A 22528-nucleotide genomic window follows, 5' to 3' on the forward strand; every position below is an offset into this window, starting at 1 on the left:
CTGGGATATTGCTGAGTGCAGTGTTAAACAACAAACAAATAAACAAACATCAACACACCTTTGAACATTATTTATTAGCTTAATGTGAGAGAACTTGAAATTTCGACTTGATTTAGAAAAGGAAATGTACAATCTGTAGGATATTGCTTTAATTTAATCATATGATGACATGACAGTTAGTGAGTGAGTTAGGTTTAACGCCGCTTTTAACAGTATTCCAGTTATATCACGGCGTGTCAGTTTAATGTGGGAGGAAAGCCCGAAGTGATGCAGGTGTCAGACGTTTACCACTTTGGTGAAACCCACAAGCACGGGTATGGTGCTGACAAACCTAGAAACATAATTAGGGCGAACCAGGATTCAAACCCACAATCATAGGTTTCTGGCGTGCACAAGGGACGCAACTCTGCACAGCGAATCGCGGCGCCTTTGACGACTGGGCCACCCGTGCCCCCTGACATGACAGCTTAATGTGGTGAGGCTCTGAGAAGTGATGGTAGACTTGTAATGATGTAACTACTAAGTAACAGTGAGGGGAAACCTGTATGTTCGTAGAAGAAGGATGCTTCATTTGTGGGAGCCTGGTAATTGTAGTATGGACACTCCCTTCGTTTAGAGAGCCAATCCCTTGCCATTCTGACTGCCGCTGCGGAGAGAGGTTCTTGTAAACACTCAAAAACCTCAGCCCCTACCATATACCATTAGGGCACTCCTGAATTTGTAAGAAGGAACGTTGGATTCTTAATGTCATGAATGAGTCAGCTTGATGGGTGTTAGATGTTTACCACTTTGGTGAAATAATGACAATTGTAGGTTATAAGCAATGGTATACTGCTGGCAATCCTGGAGACATAATGACAATCATAGGTTATAAGCAATGGTATACTGCTGGCAATCCTAGAGACATAATGACAATCATAGGTTATACGCAATGGTATACTGCTGGCAATCCTAGAGACATAATGACAATCATAGGCTATAAGCAATGGTATACTGCTGGCAATCCTAGAGACATAAGGACAATCATAGGTTATAAGCAATGGTATACTGCTGGCAATCCTGGAGACATAATGACAATCATAGGTTATAAGCAATGGTATACTGCTGGCAATCCTAGAGACATAAGGACAATCATAGGTTTCTGGCATGCTTGAGGGATGCAAGTTCTGTGGCACCTGAAACAACTGGACAACCAATGCCCCAGATTCTTATTGAAGTGTTAACTACTGATTATCATCGTGTCTAGTTTTTGTTAACAGTAAATAACACAATTTCAATTTCAAAACACTTTAGATTCAAAACAGTTTCGTTTTTAATTGATCAGTTAAACCGGTCAGCCAAATTTCAGCTATAAGATGGCACCCTGTAAATAATAAAGTTTTCCCATTTCACCTCACCTCACCTCACCTCACCTCACCTCACCTCACCTCACCTCACCTCACCTCACCTCACCTCACCTCACCTCACCTCACCTCACCTCACCTCACCTGAACCCTAAGGGAGCGATGGGGTAGCCTAGTGGTTAAAGCACTGGCTTGTCACGCCAAAGACTCATGTTTGATTCCCCACATAGGTACAGCTATGATATTGCTAGAAGTGATGGAGAACCATACTCACTCACTTGGTGAAGATTCATAAAGTATTATACTGGTATGATCATCTATGCTTTTATTAATCCAACTGAAAGCACATTATTCGGGTATTCCGTAACCATGGAAACAGGTCCAACCTATCAGACAGGATCATGAACCAACAGGTCGTGGCACTTTGTGATAATTATTCATGCATTCAGTGACTGATGACTTACTTCAACCTTCTCTATGACGTTTGCTATGATAATGGTGAAAAAACTCACTCACTCACTCACTCACTCACTCACTCAATCACTCAGGGCCCTCCGGTTAATGGGGGTTAAGGCCACATTTTTTAAAATTTATGTTTCTTGGATTTATTCCAGCTTTTCCACACAAGGTCGGTGGAAAGGAAAATAAAATTAAATAGCTATGTCAATCTTATATGAAAGTCATTCTGCTGTGGAGTTAAAACTGCAGCTGGCTTCTTAAATCACTGATAGTGATGTAGACATAACATATTTTATTGTATAAGTGGGTCTATTATACTTGCGGAAGGCATAATAAAAATCAATATTATTATGCCTAATTTATTTCTTGGATCGTCTGCTTTTCAATGGGGGTGGCAGGCCCGTGGAATGAAAAATAAAAAAATGTGTGGCCTAATTTAAGGTGTTGGGTCGTAGCAACTATAAATCTGGTGTACAATGTGTAAAGCCCACATACCATGCATACAGCTGCAATATTGAAATAACACTGAAACAAAGTCTATCCACACACTCACAGCTTAATTCACACATCAGCATTCATCACTAACCGCATTAGATGTATATTGTATAATTTGAAATATCTGCACTAATTACTGGCTTTTCAAGCAAGTCAAACTCTCTCCCATGTTGAAGACGGTGCTCACCCCATATGCGGGTGATATGGTGCATAACAGCCTTCAGCTAATACCTGGGGCTTTATTTCCCCATATCGCCCACCTCCGACAGGGCACTAACCTATACAAGTACAATGAATGGCAATAACCAGTACCTTGTGGGTTCTGCTTTGTCAGGATTTTTTAGATATGGAGTCTAAGAGAAACATTTGAGGATAAGACCACCTTCCTATTGCATGTGGTTTCAAATTGTTTCAAAGTCAGTTGTCCTTGAGCCTGCGACTGAGCCTGAGCCAGAGAGAAGGGGAGAGATTTTGTTTATTTATATGGTAAATAATATCAGATACCGTATTCGACGTAATAAGCGCCCTCAAAATTAGAAAAAGGAACTCTTATTAGAATATTACTTTGGTGAAAAAAACACAGTTGAAAGATCGTAGATTTTGTGATTTATGCTGACAGCCTGAAATGTTTATATACAACCGATATATTTTTCCAGGATTTAATTGCCCATAATTAAGTGTGCATATAACACACGAGTGGGTATTATACACGAATAAATAAGTCTTGTGTACATTGATCAATCGGAAGGGGTGCTAATTGAGATTGTTCTCTAGCCAATATATTAGCAAATATCGCCGTGGGCGCTTATTAGAGTGGGGCGCATATTAGGTCGAATACGGTATCTATTTTTCCCCTTTTTTTTAGATGTAGAGAGATGAGAACAATATGATCAATATTCAGACTCGTGAATGATTAAAAATGATTTGTTTAGGTTATGCACATGAAGTTCGTAAGCTTGCAGCCTTTGGAGAATGAAACAAATGAGTTATCTGTAGTTCAAGACAAGCCGAGTGTTGACATGAGGCCATATCTGCAAAGTTTCTGCAGGAATAGAATCTTGCATTGACAAGATCTCACTGTTGGTCAGTTAAACGCTTTGAAGAAAATCTGTTGTGAAAGAAACATGCTTTCCACAGCGTATGAATGCACTGCAGTTTCTATGTGTTTGTTTGTGACTAGGGATGGGTATTGAAGGTTGAAAGTGTATCACAGTGTTTTGCGATGCACAGGGTCGTATTGTGATACGTATCACAATATATTGTATAATTCTAAATTTTTAATTCACAAGCAATCTGATACAATAAGGTTTGAACTGAAGTTCATAAATGGAACAAAACAAGATGCTGGTACACCATGTTTACTCATTCAATGCATACGCAGCCATCTTGGGGCCCCGGGTTTAACTCCACAGTAGAATGACTTTCATATCAATAGATAAATGATAGACACAGCTATTTATTTTTATTAATATTTCGACCGACCTTGTAATATATCCGTGAAACATAAAATTAATAAAGTGCGGCCTAATTATGTCACCAAAGATGTTGTTCATACAAGGTGCAGTGTTGCACCAGAAACCAACAATTGTGGGTTCAAATCCCGGATTCACTCTGATTATGTTTCTAGGTTTGTCAGCACCATGCTCAGGCTCATGGGTGGCTAAGGCCTGTGTCCCTCCCACATCAAGTTGAAAATGTTGTGATATAACTGAAATACTGTTCTCAGCAGTGTTAAACCCAACTCACTCATGATTTGCTTGAACTGCATGTGTAGAATGCAGTCATTTAAGGTAATATCTTGAGGTACATTAAGCCTAATATTAGTGTAGTCATGTTATTAAATGGCGATATATCATTGAAAAAGGGCCTCCTGCTGTGCTAATGGAAACAGTTGGCAGTTGGATCTCTGAGGAGACGCATTCTGATGATCAGCTAGTCTAGTGAATGGTTGACACAACATATGTGCAAGGTCAAAGAGTAGAGGTCAGCTTTGTGAACACGTGTTGACTTAGTCAAGCTTAATCTGATCTCGCAGGGAGGGAAGCTTGGCTGTAGGAGATTATGTTAAGTGAATGATATAGACACACAATAGTACTGCTTGGTTAACAGTTTAAGGGGTCAGTGGCTGGACTTAAAATTGTAAGTTAGCTCGGTCTTAAAATCATCCATCGAAACAAATATAGCAGTTATTGACGTGTAGTGACCATAGTTATTTTCAGTTATAGTGCATGCAGCTACAGTGGTCTTGAGTCCGCAGATAGTGTACACTTTCAAACAACCCAAGCCTTGTATTGTGTTTAAAGCCTTTACTTGTCGATGCAGGTATGTGACACTCCAAGCATCACTTTTGTGGTGATGATGACTATATTTATTAACAAATTATAACATTACAGTTACAGACAGATGCCTTTTTGTGTGGAAGTTAAAACCAGATTTACACCATACCATTCACTGTGCAGAGTTGCATCCCTTGGGCGTGCCAGAAACCTATGATTGTGGGTTCGAATCCCAGTTCGCCCTGATTATGTTTCTAGGTTTGTCAGCACCATACCCGTGCTTGTGGGTTTCATCGAAGTGGTAAATGTCTGAGACCTGCATCACTTCGGGCTTTCCTCCCACATTAAGCTGACACGCCGTGATATAACTGTAATACTGTTAAAAGCGGGGTTAAACCCAACTCACTCACTAACTGTCATGTCATCATATGATTAAATTAAAGCAATATCCTATGGATTGTACATTTCCTTTCCTTAATCAAGTCGAAATTTCAAGTTCTCCCACATTAAGATAATAAATAATGTTCAAAGGGGTGTTGATGTTTGTTTATTTGTTTGTTGTTCGCCCCGATTATGTTTCTAGGTTTGTCAGCACCATACACGTACTCATGGGTTTCACCGAAGTGGTAAACGTCTGAGACCTGCACCTGCATATAACTTTAGTCAACTTCAGTGTATGCATGACCACATTGTTTAATACATGTATATAAATACGTTTTGCGATATTTTGTACCTATCTCTTGAGACCTACAGTGGGTACCCAGGTAGGGTCGGGTAATTGGGGATCGTCAGCTGAGGCAATCTAGACTTACCAAATCGTTCAAGACTTCAGTTGGTCTCCTTTTTTCAACCTTATTGTCTTGGGTCTGGGAGACAGACTAACATTTACCACATCGGTAATAGCGAGTACCAATTTGGTGCTGCCACACCAAGCTCATTTGTAGTCATTGGCATGTAAACATTAGACTAACTCATCGTCTATGGCAATATTGATTTATCAATAAATTGTTCATGTTGATACTGTATCAATAAAAAAAATTATGAATATCAGTACTAAATCAATAACTCACTACTTGTAAAACACTTCCTTTGTTTAAAACGACTGTGGTTAAGATGGACAATAAAAAGGCAGGAAATATGCTCAATTTTAAACTTTTAAAATTTTTAGGATCAGCCTAGTTCATAATTTAGCAATAAGTTGATGAATTTGATAAGGACTATTTATCTATGATTATAATTTCATTAATCAATGTATTGATGTATCATGATACTTTGATTCGATATGTCAGTACCAAACGTTCCAATATGTACACATACTGTATTCGACGTAATAAGCGCCCCGCTCTAATAAGTGCCGACGGCGATATTTGCTAATATATATTATAATATATATAAGTGAACAATCCCAATTAGCACCCCTTCCAATTGATCAATGTACACAAGACTTATATATTCGTGTATAATACGCACGCGTGTGTTATATGCACCCTTAATTATGGTCAATAAAATTCTGGAAAAATATATCTGTCGTATTTATATATGTCGAAATTTATCTTTCAACTCTGTTTTTTCCATCAAAATAATATTCTAATAAGCGCCCCCTGTTTCTAATTTTGAGAGCGCCCTGGGCCCTTATTACGTCAAATACGGTAATCAGATTTGAGTTTATATATGAAAATTCAATGTTACAATAACGTTAATGATAAATTATGCAACATGTGAAAAAATAATCACTAAAATGACATGAACTCATTTGCCTCATTTTTCCAGATGCTACACATTATATGATGTCAAAGTAGTTGCCATGGCAACAGCATCACAAGACAGCATCCCCCGTCACCTGATGACCCCCCCAGGGCTTGTTCTGAAGGACTCCGGGGTGGAGGATGGCACCATAGGTAAGGACAAAATCTACATACATTAATATGAGGGTGACGCTATTTGTCAGGGCATTATCATTTGCAGAAGCCTGAGGTCTTCCATGAACTGCCCGACGAAGGAGGGCAGTTGAAAAGAACGAGGGCTTCTGCAAATGATAATGCCCTGAAAAAGAGCGTTACCGTTATTAAAGCTAAAATGGATGGAATTTGTTATCAAATAAAAAGAAACAACAATACCGGCTTTGAAACATTTACTGCAAGCAACACGAATGTCACTGACCCACTTTTACAAATATGGAAACGTCATAGAACAAACCACATGACGTCACTATAATACGGGATGTCACTTTCTCTACCTTATGACGTTACCTAACAATGGGCGTGACAATGGCCCTTTGTCAAGCAATATGAGGGCATTATCAAGTTACAGTGGCCCGCTCATTTATGATAACGTGCGGGCGGTTTAATGATAATTCTATCCATTTTAGCTATAATTGAAGGGAAGTGAAGCTTGCATGTCAAAAAGCAGGTTTTGGCCCATGTAAATTTTAAGGTTATCTTATCACCCGTCGTTGTTAACTAGCTTGGACTGCCTCCATGGTCTTTTGGATAGATGGAGAGCAGATGGTCATTGGTTCGATCCCCAGCCGCATCATACCAAAAGATGTTTAAAGATGGTATTTGTTGTTGCCCTGCCTGTTACTCGACATTAAGGGGATAAAACAAGGACTGCTTGACTGAGAAACAGTATACTGTGTCTGTGTGGGGTGTACATGTTAAACTGCAGTATGGCATCTCGGAGGGCTCCACTATAAAACAGGCTTTATCTGGACAAGTACAAGCACACACACACACGCAGACACAACGCAGAAACACACACTCGCAGACACACACACAGCTTTAAAAGTGCATTAATCTTGAAGGTGACAAAATGTCACCTGATCTCACGTCTAAGTAGCTTGACCTGGAAATGGTAATGGTCCCCTGATGGCATAACTGTAGCTCATGGTTTTAGTCTGGGTTTGCTTAATCTGTACATGAACACTGACAGGTCACTGTGACATAGCTGCAATATTGCTGACAGAGGCAATAAACAACATTCACACACTTAATTCTCGCGCCTAATTCACACACCTAATTCTCCCACCTGATTCACACACTTAATTCACACACCTAATTCTCCCACCTAATTCTCCCACCTGATTCACACACTTCATTCACACACTTCATTCACACACTTTATTCACACACTTCATTCACACACTTAATTCACACACTTAATTCTCCCACCTGATTCACACACTTTATTCACACACTTCATTCACACACTTTATTCACACACTTCATTCACACACCTAATTCACACACCTAATTCTCCCACCTGATTCACACACTTTATTTACACACTTCATTCACACACTTCATTCACACACTTAATTCCTCCACCTGATTCACACACTTTATTCACACACTTCATTCACACACTTTATTCACACACTTATTTCACACACTTTATTCACACACTTCATTCACACACTTCATTCACACACCTAATTCACACACCTAATTCTCCCACCTGATTCACACACTTTATTCACACACTTCATTCACACACTTTATTCACACACTTATTTCACACACTTTATTCACACACTTCATTCACACACCTAATTCCCACACCTAATTCTCCCACCTGATTCACACACTTTATTCACACACTTCATTCACGCACTTAATTCACACACCTAATTCTCACACCTAATTCTCCCACCTGATTCACACACTTTATTCACACACTTCATTCACACACTTCATTCACACACTTCATTCACACACTTCATTCACACACCTAATTCTCACACCTGATTCACACACTTTATTCACACACTTCATTCACACACTTCATTCACACACTTCAATCACACACTTCACACACTTCGGCCAGTTGCCTATGGCACCACAATTCATTTAGGGATTTGCCCAAAAGATTCAAGTCAACCTTTGATAAGGATTAAGAGAATATTATTTGCGAGCATGTGTATCATATTGATTTTACGAAATGAGTGTCAGAATTCTTGTATTTCCCGAGCAACAGGGAGGGTAATATATGAATTATTACACGAGTTTAGTAAAATCAGCGAGACACACATGCGAGTGGAATGATTTCTTTATTACTCATTATTTCGTAATCCTTTTGAGATTTTTGTCAGAAAAATGCACTAACCACAACCACCATCTTTGAAAACCAAAATTGTTGAATAATGTCACTAGTCTCAGTGTGATGTGATTCCGACCTGACGTCAAAATAAGATTCAAATGACATCATTAATGCTGTGCAGGTGACGTATACAATACGCTGGTGTGTGTGAAGTGATATTTGAAGTAGTGCACCTACGACTTTTATGGACTTTGTTATTTCTAACACTATGGGGAGTGAAGCAGATATGTCATTCAGTTTATATATACATTTGACATATTATGAGAATCATATTCAGTGTTCCCGTTTACCAGTATTTGCCAGTTTTTTACCGGTAAAATTAGGCTTAGACTGTTAATTCATGTGACTGCCAGTCCCTGTGGACCGGCAAATAAAGTACCTTATAAATCTTTGATATTCATATAAGTATATTTTTCGAACAAAGTCAGCTTGTCTGTTACCATCAGAGTTTCATCTTGTTGATTTTTAGTTTAAGGAAATGACATTTTCTTTGCTTCAAGGTTAAAAATATATTCGTAGTGACTTCATCTTGAAATATCAAAACAAAAGATGAGAAAATTGTGACTGAACTTTGTGTGAATAATGTGTAGATCTAACTCAGTTACTGCAGACATGACATCATTGCATTGAACATGATGTTGAAAGAATTATAACCAGGTAATTTTCATATGTTTTTATTATTTATTGAACATGTTGAAAGTTGGGACTGACAAATGTTAGGGGGAACTGGTAATTTTTAGAGTACCAGTCCAACAGGACTGGCAGTTTCAAGAGCCAGCGGGATATTATGTTTATACACCTCTGTGCTTGACTGCTTGTGGGTGTCACTAAAGTGTCACTTTTGGTTTTCTTGCATATAACCAAACTGATTATCATCTCATTCCCACAACTCGTCACCCCTACTCTTATTCTTTTGTGACTGTTTAAGAGGAAATCCTTCTTTTTTTCATTTTAATTATTATTTTTAACTTCTTTGTCATAAAAATCAAGTAAAAGATTTGTGAAGACTTGAATTTAGTCAGCATTAATGTATATTTTATTAAAAATGCTGCCACATGGTATTTTATGAGGCAGACAATTCATTCTTTAAACAGTTTGAAGCATAATAATTGTTTTCAAGCATTTTCTGGGGAATTATTTTTCTTTCAAAAAATTCCCTGATCCCCCTCCCCAGACTATATCAAATTGTCAGTCAGTCACCCGCTGAATTTTAAGGCAGTCTCTGAAAGGATGTGAACATCCCATTCAACCTCTCACACTAAAGTGTTTACTCTGCAGGTGTGTTTTGCCTGAACCGTGTCCTCGAGGGCCAGGTGTATGGTCCCTATGCAGGGGAGGTAATCCTGGAAGGATGCGACAATAAAGTGGATTATCGCTATGCCTGGGAGGTAGGTCTCGTCTGATCCAATGCTGAAACTTTTTTGAAAATATTTTGTATTTTTGCTTGGATTTCCTATGCTTTCTGAACTTAAGGTCAAATATGAATGAATATATATATATATATATATATATATATATATATATATGTGTACCGTATTCGATGTAATAAGCACCCAGGGTGCTCTCAAAATTAGAAATAGGGGGCTGTTATTAGAATATTATTTTGGTGAAAAAAACAGAGTTAAAAGATCGTAAATTTTGTGGTTTCTGCTGACAGCCTGAAATGTTTATATACGACAGATCTAATTTCCAGAATTTAATGGCCCATAATTAAGGGTGCATATAACATACGAGTGCGTATTATACACAAATAAATAAGTCTTGTGTACATTGATCAATCGGAAGGGGTGCTAATTGGGATTGTTCACTAGCCAATATATTAGCAAATATTGCCGTGGGCGCTTATTAGAATTGGCGCTTAATACATCGAATACGGTATATGATGCAAGTTGACGTTATGGTCAAGATTGTGAAGGGGCACGAGTGTCCGAGTCGTCTAAGGCGCCACAATTCATTGTGCAGAGCTGCATCCCTTGGGTACACCAGACACCAGCTTTCGTCAAGCTTTAAACAGACACGCCGTGATATATCTGGAATACTGTTCCAAGTGGCATTAAGAACCCTACCCACTTACTCAAAGTTGTAAAATGCTAAGGTGTAAGATTGTGTGTGTATGTATTTAGCTGTATGTCACACACTGTCATGTGCTTGTGCTTGTCAAGATCAGACTTGATTGTGTGTTAACCTATCTGACATTAGACACACGCCTCCGTGGTCAGGTGGTAGAGCGTCCGCGCGGAGAGCGGAAGGTCGGGCTTTGATCTTCAGCCACGCCATACCAAAAGACGTTCAAAGATGGTACTTGTTGTTACCCTGCCTGGCACTCAGCATTAAGGAGCTAGAACAAGGACTGGTTGGCTCGGAGTCTGTATTCTGTGTCTGAGTAGGGCATCCATGTTAAACTGCGGCATGGTATCTCAGTGGGCTAGCACAATAAAACAGGCATCAGTCCGGACTATAGCCTACTAGTACAAGCAGCCACTTCATAAGTGCAACTATCTTGAATGCGACATTAAACCCCATTTCACCTCACTTTACCTTCTGTATGGTAATAATTATTACATAATAACCTCATTTTTTACCTCGATTTGCAGACAATTAAACAATCTAACTGAGCTTATTATGGAAGGGAGCTCTTGTTTAATAATATGCTCATATAATCAGGGTTTGAAATTAACTTATGTCCACTAAACTGAGACCAGTAAACTTCAGGAAGGACAAGTGACATTCCCTATGATGTCACCACTGTAGGACATCATTTTTTTTTTTTTTTTTTGTTGTTTAACGTCATACTCAGCAATATTCCAGCTGCATGACGGCGGTCTGTAAATAATCAAGTCTGGACCACACCATACAGTGATTGACATCATGAGCATCGATCTAGACAATTGGGATACAATGACATGCATCAACCAAGTCAGCGAGCCTGACCACCCGATCCCGTTTGTTGCCTCTTATGACAAGCATAGACTCGCCTTTTACGGCTGGCATGGGTTGTTGAAGACCTATACTACCATTGAGAGCATATGTTGGAAGGTTGTACTGCAGTCTTTAACAAATAGGATGACAGTATCGCTGATGTTTGCAGTGTGAAGAAAATAAGAGATATGTATATTTCTGCCGTCAGGTGTACGACTCGAACACGAATGAGCTGATGCACATCATAAACGCCACAAAGCCGGAGACGGGAAACTGGATGAGATATGTCAACTGCGCTCGCTACTTCGAGGAGCAGAACATTGTGTCTGTGCAGATTGGCAGTGAAATATTCTACAAGGCTATCAGGGTAAGGCCTTAATCTTCTGTTGTCGTTTGGAAGAACATGGGTGTCACCAAAGGGGTTAATGTTTAATACCTGCAACACTTCAGGGTATCCTCCCATATCAAGCTGACACAAGGGCAGTAAACAACTGCACTCTGTTGTAGTCTGGCTGGAAAGGGGCAGCTTTCAATTTGAAACTGTTGAGAATTCTGCCTGTGCTAATGGCAGTTTAGAATTAAGAATATTGTCTTTCTGAGAGAAAATTTGGCTATTATGTTAACCTGGAATTGGAGAATGTATTTTGTACAAGTTTTCTCACTGTGAAATATTGCCAACGCAGTGTTAACACATCCCATTCCATTGACAATGCAGTGTTAACCCATCTCATTCCATTGACAATGCAGTGTTAACTCATGTCTTTCTGTTGACAAGGCCATGTTAACCCTACTCATTCCATTGACAAGGCCATGTTAACCCATCTCATTCCATTGACAACGCCATGTTAACCCATCTCATTCCATTGACAAGGCCATGTTAACCCATCTCATTCCATTGATAAGGCCATGTTAACCCATCTCATTCCATTGACAAGGCCATGTTAACCCATCTCATTCCATTGACAAGGCCATGTTAACCCATCTCACACTATTGACAACAATGTTAACCCATCTCATTCCATTGACATGGCCATGTTAACCCATCTCATTCCATTGACAACGCCATGTTAACCCATCTCATTCCATTGACAAGGCCATGTTAACCCATCTCATTCCATTGATAAGGCCATGTTAACCCATCTCATTCCATTGACAAGGCCATGTTAACCCATCTCATTCCATTGACAAGGCAATGTTAACCCCTCTCACACTATTGACAACAATGTTTACCCATCTCATTCCATTGACATGGCCATGTTAACCCATCTCATTCCATTGACAAGGCCATGTTAACCCATCTCATTCCATTGACAAGGCCATGTTAACCCATCTCATTCCATTGACAATGCCATGTTAACCCATCTCATTCCATTGACAAGGCCATGCTAACCAATCTCATTCCATTGACGACTGTGTTAACCCATCTCATTCCATTGACAATGCCATGTTAACCCATCTCATTTCATTGACAAAGCCATGTTAACCCTTCTCATTCCATTGACAAGGCCATGTTAACCCATCTCATTCCATTGACAAGGCCATGTTAACCCATCTCATTCCATTGACAAGGCCATGTTAACCCATCTCATTCCATTGACAAGGCCATGTTAACCAATCTCATTCCATTGACAACTGTGTTAACCCATCTCATTCCATTGACAATGCCATGTTAACTCATCTCATTCCATTGACAAAGCCATGTTAACCCATCTCATTCCATTGACAAGGCCATGTTAACCCTTCTCATTCCATTGACAAGGCCATGTTAACCCATATCATTCCATTGACAAAGCCATGTTAACCCATCTCATTCCATTGACAAGGCCATGTTAACCCATGTCATTCCATTGACAAGGCCATGTTAACCCATCTCACTCCATTGACAAGGCCATGTTAACCCATCTCATTCCATTGACAATGCAGTGTTAACCCATCTCATTCCATTGACAAGGCCATGTTAACACCTCTCACACTATTGACAACAATGTTTACCCATCTCATTCCATTGACATGGCCATGTTAACCCATCTCATTCCATTGACAATGCAGTGTTAACCCATCTCATTCCATTGACAATGCAGTGTTAACTCATGTCTTTCTGTTGACAAGGCCATGTTAACCCATCTCATTCCATTGACAAGGCCATGTTAACCCATCTCATTCCATTGACAAGGCCATGTTAACCCATCTCATTCCATTGACAACGCCATGTTAACCCATCTCATTCCATTGACAAGGCCATGTTAACCCATCTCATTCCATTGATAAGGCCATGTTAACCCATCTCATTCCATTGACAAGGCCATGTTAACCCATCTCATTCCATTGACAAGGCCATGTTAACCCATCTCACACTATTGACAACAATGTTAACCCATCTCATTCCATTGACAAGGCCATGTTAACCCATCTCATTCCATTGACAACGCCATGTTAACCCATCTCATTCCATTGACAAGGCCATGTTAACCCATCTCATTCCATTGATAAGGCCATGTTAACCCATCTCATTCCATTGACAAGGCCATGTTAACCCATCTCATTCCATTGACAAGGCAATGTTAACCCCTCTCACACTATTGACAACAATGTTTACCCATCTCATTCCATTGACATGGCCATGTTAACCCATCTCATTCCATTGACAAGGCCATGTTAACCCATCTCATTCCATTGACAAGGCCATGTTAACCCATCTCATTCCATTGACAAGGCCATGTTAACCCATCTCATTCCATTGACAAGGCCATGCTAACCAATCTCATTCCATTGACGACTGTGTTAACCCATCTCATTCCATTGACAATGCCATGTTAACCCATCTCATTTCATTGACAAAGCCATGTTAACCCTTCTCATTCCATTGACAAGGCCATGTTAACCCATCTCATTCCATTGACAAGGCCATGTTAACCCATCTCATTCCATTGACAAGGCCATGTTAACCAATCTCATTCCATTGACAACTGTGTTAACCCATCTCATTCCATTGACAAGGCCATGTTAACCCTTCTCATTCCATTGACAAGGCCATGTTAACCCATATCATTCCATTGACAAGGCCATGTTAACCCATGTCATTCCATTGACAAGGCCATGTTAACCCATCTCACTCCATTGACAAGGCCATGTTAACCCATCTCATTCCATTGACAATGCAGTGTTAACCCATCTCATTCCATTGACAAGGCCATGTTAACCCTTCTCATTCCATTGACAACTGTGTTAACCCATCTCATTCCATTGACAAGTCCATGTTAACCCATCTCATTCCATTGACAAGGCCATGTTAACCAATCTCACACTATTGACAACAGTGTTAACCCATCTCATTCCATTGACAATGCCATGTTAACCCATCTCATTCCATTGACAAGGCCATGTTAACCCATCTCATTCCATTGACAATGCAGTGTTAACCCATCTCATTCCATTGACAAGGCCATGTTAGCCATCTCACTCCATTGACAACGCCATGTTAACCCATCTCATTCCATTGACAAGGCCATGTTAACCCATCTTATTCCATTGACAAGGCCATGTTAACCCATCTCATACTATTGACAACAATGTTAACCCATCTCATTCCATTGACAAGGCCATGTTAACCCATCTCATTCCATTAGAAACACAAGTAGCCCAGGAGTCTACAGTGCCACAGTTCTTTTTGCAAAGTTGTTTACCTTGGTCATGCCAGGATCTGCTGATTGTGGTTCAAGAAGCCTTTGTCACCTTACCCTGTTTGCGGCCTTCGCTAAAGTGATTAGACTGCATTACTTGGTGCTATGCACACAGAGTAGGCTTTCATGCTATGCAGAGCTCGAAATTAGTCATGAAAGTCTAGGGGTCTTTGTCATAACCCTAATGTTAAAAGTTAAAATATAGGTTTTAATACTATTGCAGCAAACATCACCGACCCCAGGACACCGTTAATTTTGAACACTGTTATGGTTTAACTGTCTGAATGGGCACTAAACCCAGCTCGCTCATACCAAAAGACGTTAAAAGATGGTACTTGTTATTACCCTGTCTGGCGCTCAGCATTAAGGGGCTAAAACAAGGACTGGTCGGCTCGGAGTCAGTATACTGTGTCTGAGTGGGGTATTCATGTTAAACTGCGGCATGGTATGTCAGTGAGCTAGCACTATAAATCGGCATCAGTCCAGACTAGTACAAGCAGCCACACACGCGCATGCACATCGTTATATAAGTGCAATAATCTTGGACATGATGTTAAACCCCATTTCACCTCACCTCACCTCACCTCACCTCACCCACCTCACCCACCCACCCACCCACTCACTCACTCACTCACTCACTCACTCACTCACTCACTCACTCACTCACTCTGTGTTCCAGGACATCCCAGCCGGGGAGGAACTGCTGACATGGTTCTCACTCAGCTACCAAATGCAGAAGAAGAAAAAGAAGAAGAGGAAAAGTGTCGACGCCGTGGAGGAGAAGGAGACAGGTTGGTGACCTTGACGTTCTGACATCAGTGGGGGGATTCCTGAGCCCAGGGGACTAACTCACAGTTGTAATTCTGGAGTGTGTGTTATAGGCATGAACATAGGGATGTTTTCTTGATTTCCGAGAATTTTACTTTTATTTAGATTTCAAGGTTAGATTGAAAAAAAATCAACCACTAACACACTGAGCTTTGAGTATATTGTTACTGAAAAATAAATTTCAATTTTATATAGAATTCAATCGACAATTAGGATTTGTTCTATTTGGTCCAATAAGCCAAATGTCTTTTTTGTCCCCCTCACAATGTAAATTATTTGTGTCCATTCACAAGTTACAAATGTGCATAAGAGGCAGTATTGTGCATCAGGTAAAATCCTGACTGGGCCCACTTGCACAAAGTGATCTTAGCTCTAAGATGATCGTAGCTCTCATACTTTAACATAGGCTTACAATAGTCTTAGCGCTAAGATCGCTTGTGCAAGTGGGCCCAGGAGATTTAGAGTCAGTATGCACTTGCCCATCCTGCAGAAGATCAAATGTCCTTCAACACTCTGCCCGGGACTCCAGATTACATTGTAGGCCTTTGAGTTATCAGTCCCTTTGGGTATTGAAAGTTTTCTTTGGGTATCAATATATTTTTACTTGTATTTTTCACCAATGATGAAACTTTTTGAATAATTCTGCTTTATGTGACTTCTAATTTGTGTCTGTTTGTGTGCTGCCCCTAGTGTGTTAGATGTCGCATGAACTTACAACAGAGATATACATGTGTCATTAACAATGTGCGAAATGTAGCGCCTTGTTTATGCAATATTTACAACGGTAGACTATTGTTCATGCATGTGTCGCCTGCATTCGAGGAGTAAATAAAGCTCTGCATGTTGAGAAGGCTACAGTAGGTATTTACGTAGAGTTATGATGTACTATTGGATTTTATAAATAGGTCACAGGGCTCATGATAAGGCTGTATCAGTGTATATACGGAAGACAATATGCACGATACGTTGGGGGATAATTTAGAAAACGTATGAGATACGCATCGCTGTATACATGTACGGTCTAACATTCATTTATAGACATAATTCCCCAAAAATATATTCTGATAACCAGTATGATGCCTTGAAGCGAACTTTACTTGACAGGGGGTGGATACATATATCAAAAATGCAGATTTGTTGTAGTTTGATTGTTACATGTCAACATAGAGTTTTTGCGAGTGTGGGAGCTTCGATGGTAACTGCTTATATTGTTCAATATGTAAAAAATATCCGGCTACAGCGATGAGCTGTGCAAAAAGAAGTGATACATGTATGGTTAGAACTAGTTTAAATATGTATCGTAAAAGTGCAACTAAAATACCACGATACTGGAACATATTATTACTGATAAAATAATAGTTTCACATACAATTGTTCCGACCATTGCATCAGAATTCAATCAAAAGATTGTGAGAAAACTTGTGTACAGCTGATTGCTGTTTCAGGCTTAGTGTATGATAAAAAAACATGGTAATCTTAATCTCTGCATATAAAACAATGCCTAGTAGTACTGGAAATACAATTCAAACGGTAAATCATCATGTCTTGTTTTATCTGAAATTTAAGATTTGCATTGACAAAGTTGTTCACTTGTTTGTTTACCTTACTTGGGAGAAGGAATACGATGTAAAAAAGTTCCTTAATTTTTTAGGGTTGGTTGCACAATAGTCGTAAGTGTGTAATGAAAAAGGTATTATTTATTGTTTATTGACCTGTTTACATGAGAGTATTAATGCTGTGGTGCCTGTCCAAAATTAGATAAAAGATTAATCCATTAAATCCCATACAGCACTCTAAGTGTACTCTTTAGTTTTGCTAGTACTCATATCTTGAAATAATGAGTACGTACTCCAGATGCTGAAAAATTACCTGGAGCTCTATTTGTTTGGAAACAATCAATAAGTACCGGGTAATTGGTGGTTTATTATCTGGGCTTTGCTGCACCCACTGTCCTCAGTAACTCTTGTTGTAAGACCTGTCCGAGAAGGATGATTGTGTGAGTGAGTTGTGTTTAACGCCGCTTTTAACAGTATTCCAGTTATATCGCGGCGTGTCAGCTTAATGTGGGAGGAAAGCCCGAAGTGATGCAGGTCTCAGATGTTTACCACTTCGGTGAAACCCACGAACACGGGTATGGTGCTGACAAACTTAGAAACATAATCGGGGCGAACCGGGATTCGAACCCATAACCATAGGTATTCGGCGATGCTACTCTGCACAGCGAATTGCAGCGCCTTAGCCTTAGCCACCCGTGCCTTAGCCGACTGGGCCACCCATGCCCCCCTAAGATGAGGTGATTCGAAAGTGACAAGGGTGATTGTGTTGTCATGCCCATGCTTTCAGCCATTGGTCTATCTGGCCCATTATGATGAACACGCTTTGAACGAACTGATGGATATAATGAACGGGTTTTTTGGTCAGGGACATTTGCCGTATACTTTAGTCTAAATGCTTATTATGAACTACGATTATAGCAAACTAAAATTATTGGTCTCTTTGAGTTTGTTGTTGTTTACTGTAGCTATTTACAGTTGAACATGATATATATGGGAAAATTATTCACTTATATAAGATAGCTACGCGATAAATCACAAAGTATAATAAAGAACAAGGCGTTGTTTATTTCATGATACAATATTGTTCTATCATGACGTCATGTCTGGAGATTCGAACATGTGTTCGCAACTTGATGACGTTGTGTATTGGACGACGTTATTCTTTAGAGGGAAGTGTCCAGTGTGAGTTGTTCCCCATAGGTGCATTTGAACAACACAGATGACTGCAATGGCCGAACAATCGCACCCAATATTGGGAGAGATAAGATAATTGGTATTGGGAGAAAATGTGCAGATAATCGACGTGAAATTTTGAGAATGCCAAACTTAACCCCCCTGTACATAAAATGGACTATATGCAGGGAGTCATCATTATTTAAATACGACTAAATGCTGCACAAAATGTTGATATGTTATATAAGGAGTAATCGACTTGTGATCATTGTTTAGCGTACAATAAAACACTGCAGGGAGAATAAACTATGAGGGGCGCATTAAATAAAATATTGTACAACTATTAATGTCTAATCATTCAGAGTTGCAACAGTCACCGTATTGATATTACACCCACAGAATAGAGATACAGTAGACTTGATAATCAAGGATGGGTTCTGCACAGAACAGGCAATGGTAACCCATGAAGATCCCGATTAGAATTGTTTTTCTGCAACCCATGCTTGTCGTAAGAGGCGACAAACGTGATCAGGTGGTCAGGCTTGCTGACTCAGTTGATGCTTGTCATTGTATCCCAATTACGTAAATTAATGGACATGATGCAATCACAGGAGTGTCTGGTCCACACGATTATTTACAGACCGCCGTCATATAGCTGGAATATTGTTGAATGCGGTGTTAAACATCAAACAAACAAAATGGGCAATGGTGAATAACTGCTGACATTCCAGTTGGTCACACTTAAGTTCTGTAGCACAATAAACCTGGACTGAGATTTGTTTGAGAGGTCACGCTAGTTTCATGATATGATCCTGTCTACTTCCAGTCACAGCACCAAATAAAAGGAAGAAGAAGTCTTCCTCTGTCTCCGAGTCAACCCCAGGCGATGATATGGGGACGCCATTGTTGTATGAGATCATGACTGCAGACACCAAGCTGAAGAAAGCAAAGGACACTTCTGCAATGGTTGATGAGAAGAAGAAACCACCCAAGCTAAGCAAGTCGAAATCCACAGGAAGCATTGATGTCAACATGCTCAAGGGTAGCCTCAAGAAACCGACCACGCCTACCAAGAAAGCGCAGACAGCAAGCAGTACACCAATTAAGGATCTCATTATTGTGCCGTCTGCTGTCGCTTCTCCAGGAATTAATTCCAAGAAAGTAACTCCAAAGAAAGCATTGAAGGTTAAAGACCTTATCGCGATGCAAGATGCAAAAAATGGTGTCTCAAAATCAGACATTTCACCTTCACCTAAAAAACTGCCCATCCCTAAACTGAAAAATATGTCAACAAGTCCCAAGGTCAAGGGTCAGAGTAAGGTCAAGGCTGATGGTCCACCTGATCTTGCAATGGCGGGAATGGTTCTTCATAGTGAATATGAATCGGGCAAGATATTCCAGTTTGAGGTCAGACCTGAACATCATGCCGAAAATAAACTGGGGAAAAAGATGTTTTCTTGTGATATTTGTCACGCTCCCTATAACCATGCGTTCAGTTTAAAGCGCCATTTCCTCCGTAGTCATATCAATGCAAAGTACCTACCACTCAGTGATATCACAAACTGCCTCATTAATGTCGTGCTGCAAGAATCTGCAGTCAGAAGCTGTAAAGGCAATGCAAGGTGGTTTTCTAAAGAGGCAAATAAAAAACAGAAAAGTTCGGATGTTGAGAAGGACCAAGATAAAGCTGCAGAGGAGACGGAGGATAGTAAGGAGACGACAACTATGCCCGGTGTATACAGATGCTACCTGTGTGCCGAACTCTATGATGACCTTGATGGTCTGAAGAAACACACCCAAAACCATCCGTCTCAGGAGAAAGTGGCCAAGAAATTATCGTGTGAGAAGTGCAGTATGAAGTTCAGTGGCAAGAACAACCTTGCAAGACATCAGGAGACTCACCTTGGTCAGTAGTTCTTTGTACACTAAAACTTACCGGGGTAGGTTAGAATAGCTAGTCGTAAGAAGCTACTAAATGGATCGGGTGGTCAAGCTCGGAATCATGATAGCATGTCTTTGTACCATGATGGTGTGGATCGTTTGTTCATAATATCAATCACTGGATTGTCTGGCTCAAACTTGATTTGCTACAGGACGTCATATTGCTGCTGAGTAACTAACAAACTTAATACCACTGAAAATATAATCGTGTTTTCTGTAGTTCAGGATTTGTTGAGATTATGTAACCTTTGGGGATTCCAGGGTTAAAGTTGATCCCCAGTAACCCATGCTTATCGTACAATAGATCAGGTGGTCAGGCTTGATTGTGTTATCATACCCCATAGATTGTTGCTCATTATACCTATCAGTGTACTGTCAGATTGAATTACAGGCCACAGGCCACCATCTAGTCTTGCACCATGACCATAGAATATATTTATTTTATGAAAAAAACATAATCTAGAAATGCATACAAAAGCAAGTCTAGCCAGCTCAAGCTAGCTCTATTCTGACATCAGCATAGGGACTTTTTTTTATTTTTAGAGTCAAGAAGGATATTGTGTAATATAAGATTTCAGAGACTAAATGTTAGTCTAGCCACCACCATATCAAGCTAGAATATTGTGAGTGTGGCGTTAAAAACAAACAAATGATATGCACAGTCACCATTCGAACAAGCATGAGGGGCGGTCGGGTAGCCTAGTGGTTAAAGCGTTCGCTCGTCTTGCCGAAGACCCGGGTTCGATTCCCGACATGGGTACAATGTGTGAAGCCCATTTCTGATGTCCCCCGTCGTGATATTGCTGGAATATTGCTAATAGCGGCGTAAAACCAAACTCACTCACTCACTCACTCGAACAAGCATGATGCACTGTCAAATCATTCCAACATTGCATGACACAAAACAGATATTAGAATTAGAACACAGTTCTTTGTTTGTTTATCGTTGTAGTGAGACGTTAAACAATATACAAGTAATACAACTGTTGTTGTTGATATTAGACATCACCTTACATCAAAAGTAAATCATGGGATATTTTCGTCAGAGGTCTTTTTCATCTTTATGTTGTATCAATGTCAAATATTTGTCTTTGGATTTTCTAGTATGCAAAGAAGACAAGTCTTTTTAGTCGGTTTTGTCATTCTTCAAACACAGGCTTTTATTTAATGTTTAATATTTATAGAACTTTTTTACCCGTGAAGATTCCGGGGTAGAATAGGTCTTCAGCAACCCATGCTTGTCGTAAAAGGCGACTAACAGGATCGGGTGGTCAGGCTCGCTGACTTGGTTGATGCATGTCATCGATCCCAATTGTGTGGATTGATGCTCATGATATTAATCACTGGATTGTCTGGTCCAGACTCGATTATTTGCAGACCGCCATCATATAGCTGGAATATTGCTGAGTGCGGCGTTAAACAACAAACCAACCAAACCAAATCTAGAACTTTTTTTCTTTCTATTTTTTACTTGGAAATGTTAGTTGAAATTGTAGCTATGTGAGCTGCAGTGTTAGTCATGCTTGTGTTGATGGTCTTGCAGTTTCATAGATTTTGTGCACAATATATTTTTAATGGTAAGCTCAGCAGAATAGACGTTATTTGTGCTTTTAAAATTTTATTTTTCTAACACTTTTTAAGATTGTTGTTTGTTTGACGCCACACTCAGCAATATACCAGCTATGTGACAGTGGTCTGAAAATAATTGAGTCTGGACCAGACAATCCAGTGCTTAACATTATGAGCATGAATCTACACAA

The 22528-nt window shown here is 39.8% G+C and overlaps 1 protein-coding gene across 2 annotated transcripts in view; it reads left to right on the top strand.

The window, feature by feature from the left end:
* LOC124144416 overlaps window positions 1–22528 on the top strand; it is a 68907-nt gene that overhangs the window by 33757 nt on the left and 12622 nt on the right. For both annotated transcript variants that reach the window (XM_046513788.2, XM_046513787.2), the window contains exons 2-6: window positions 6344–6471; window positions 9950–10059; window positions 11799–11957; window positions 15950–16061; window positions 19654–20733. In XM_046513788.2, coding sequence (XP_046369744.2) covers window positions 6378–6471; window positions 9950–10059; window positions 11799–11957; window positions 15950–16061; window positions 19654–20733 — 1555 coding nt within the window. In that variant the 5' untranslated portion in view covers window positions 6344–6377. The remainder of the gene's footprint in view (window positions 1–6343; window positions 6472–9949; window positions 10060–11798; window positions 11958–15949; window positions 16062–19653; window positions 20734–22528) is intronic.

This window comes from Haliotis rufescens, unplaced genomic scaffold, assembly GCF_023055435.1.
Source record: "Haliotis rufescens isolate VD_foot unplaced genomic scaffold, xgHalRufe1.0.p SCAF_29, whole genome shotgun sequence".
Lineage (NCBI taxonomy): Eukaryota > Metazoa > Mollusca > Gastropoda > Lepetellida > Haliotidae > Haliotis > Haliotis rufescens.